General features: G+C 33.5%; 1 protein-coding gene across 1 annotated transcript; it reads right to left on the reverse strand.

Annotated features, from left to right (window-relative positions):
• Window positions 1-464: 464 nt before the first annotated feature.
• LOC140920445 (uncharacterized) lies at window positions 465-1,633 on the reverse strand. The gene is made up of 3 exons (XM_073368716.1): window positions 953-1,633; window positions 663-872; window positions 465-569 (listed from the first exon to the last, which is right to left on the reverse strand). The coding sequence occupies exons 1-3, from the start codon at window positions 1,064-1,066 to the stop codon at window positions 465-467; spliced, it is 429 nt and encodes a 142-aa protein (XP_073224817.1). The 5' UTR covers window positions 1,067-1,633.
• Window positions 1,634-1,723: the final 90 nt, after the last annotated feature.

Consider the following 1,723-nt stretch of genomic DNA (forward strand, 5'->3'; position numbering starts at 1 on the left):
GTTGGAAGGTTTTTGGCGCTTCTCTTGAGGAAAAAAGCTTTTGGGAGTTACGCCAAATCCTTTCCCCCTCACTCGACCGGAATACTCAGGGACATTAAACACTTTCCCAAGAATGTCCCTGCACGTATCCTTGTTGCCCTCTTGAGTTTCAGAACTTTGTTCAATAGTTTCCTAAAATACATGTAACATTAAAAAGATAAGTTCAATAGCATTTTTAAAATACAATATTAAAAAATATTAAAGTGATAATATACTTACACAAAGTTCTACAACTTTCTTGACATTTTCATTATCAACCACTCCTTCTTTGTTAACACGCGCTTCCTTCCATAAGATATGACGACCCAAGGGTTGATCGGCTTGGGTGTCTTTTCTCTATTCGTTAAAATCATAAACAAAATAATACAAATTAGTTACACACTATAGTTTATAATACAAATTACTTCATTATATAAAAGTGATGTTTAATTACTTACAATTTGTTGTTCAAGGCGTGCATATCCCATACGTGATTTCTTGTATGGGTGTTTTGGGTTGCTTGCCCGTTCGCGATTTGCCGTACTAATATTCTATATAAAAAAAAAATTGCAATTGTGTAAAAATTTAAAATACGCTACGAATATGAATAATAAAACACAAATGCTAATAAATTAATCACTTACGACAAACGCCGGGTCAGAACGTTTGGAAACAAATGCACTCCATTCATCCTTTGATATATAATGTTGATATATCTTTGGAGGTTCAGCATTTGTGTTTCCTTCTCTATCTTTTAGATAGAAATTTGAGAGATGGGATCTAAATCCACGATGGATTTTCCCAGCAACTCTCAAAACATATGACTTTCGTTCCTCATCAAGAACAAAAGTGGTCTGCAATGAAAACAATTATAAGTAATGTATTTTACAGAAAAAAAATTATAAATGACAAAAGAGTAGATCAAAATATTTACTTGAATGTCATTCCAGATGATATCTTTGGCATCCTTCAACGCCTTATCTCTCCAGTTGTCTATTGTTATTGGGACATTTTGACGAACAACAGCCCCAATGTAGCTTACAAACATGGAGCTGTTGGGGTCAACTGGCTGACCACTCTCGTTCCAGCCAACCTAATAAACTCATATAGTAAGTACATGCCCTAAACCCTAAAAAAAGATAAAAATCACACAGCAAACAAAGTATAGTATACCTCAAATTTAATCCCACTACTCCTTGCTTTAATCACCTTTTGCATTATAGTTGCACCACGTTTGACTTCTTTTTCATAAGTCTTGGAGGTGCCAACTTCTTCATTTTGAACTTCTATATCTTTGTTTGTATCCATTTAACTACAACAAGTTCAACATGCAGTTTAGTATAACATCAACAAGCTCAACATGGATCATGCATTATTATAAACAAACTCAACATGTATCAGTATATCTTAAAAAAGCTCAACATGCATTTTAATGATTACAAAAAATTTATAACATCAATACCTGAATAATGGTTCGAAGAAAGATGAAATGTAAAGAAAAGAGGGAACGCAGAAAGTTCACAGAAATATGGTTCAAAGAAATAGGATATTGAAGAAATACGTAATGAGGGTTACGTATTTCAATGAAAATATATTGTGTGAAATGGGAGAGATGATCTTGTATGGAAATAAGGTTTGAAACGAAGGAGATGATCGTGGAAATAAGGTTCATAATGGACGGGATGATAGGGTTTGCAAAAGAAGA

Source organism: Cicer arietinum, chromosome 5, assembly GCF_000331145.2.
Source record: "Cicer arietinum cultivar CDC Frontier isolate Library 1 chromosome 5, Cicar.CDCFrontier_v2.0, whole genome shotgun sequence".
Taxonomy (NCBI): domain Eukaryota; kingdom Viridiplantae; phylum Streptophyta; class Magnoliopsida; order Fabales; family Fabaceae; genus Cicer; species Cicer arietinum.

What these genes read in the sequence shown, in the direction of transcription:
- LOC140920445 (XM_073368716.1), bottom strand. Translation starts at nt 1,066, where the DNA reads ATGTTTGTAAGCTACATTGGGGCTGTTGTTCGTCAAAATGTCCCAATA. An exon ending in TCATCTGGAATGACATTCAA is followed by an intron (nt 873 to 952) that starts GTAAATATTTTG and finishes TTTTCATTGCAG; the next exon opens with ACCACTTTTGTTCTTGATGA. An exon ending in GTTCTGACCCGGCGTTTGTC is followed by an intron (nt 570 to 662) that starts GTAAGTGATTAA and finishes TTTTTTATATAG; the next exon opens with AATATTAGTACGGCAAATCG.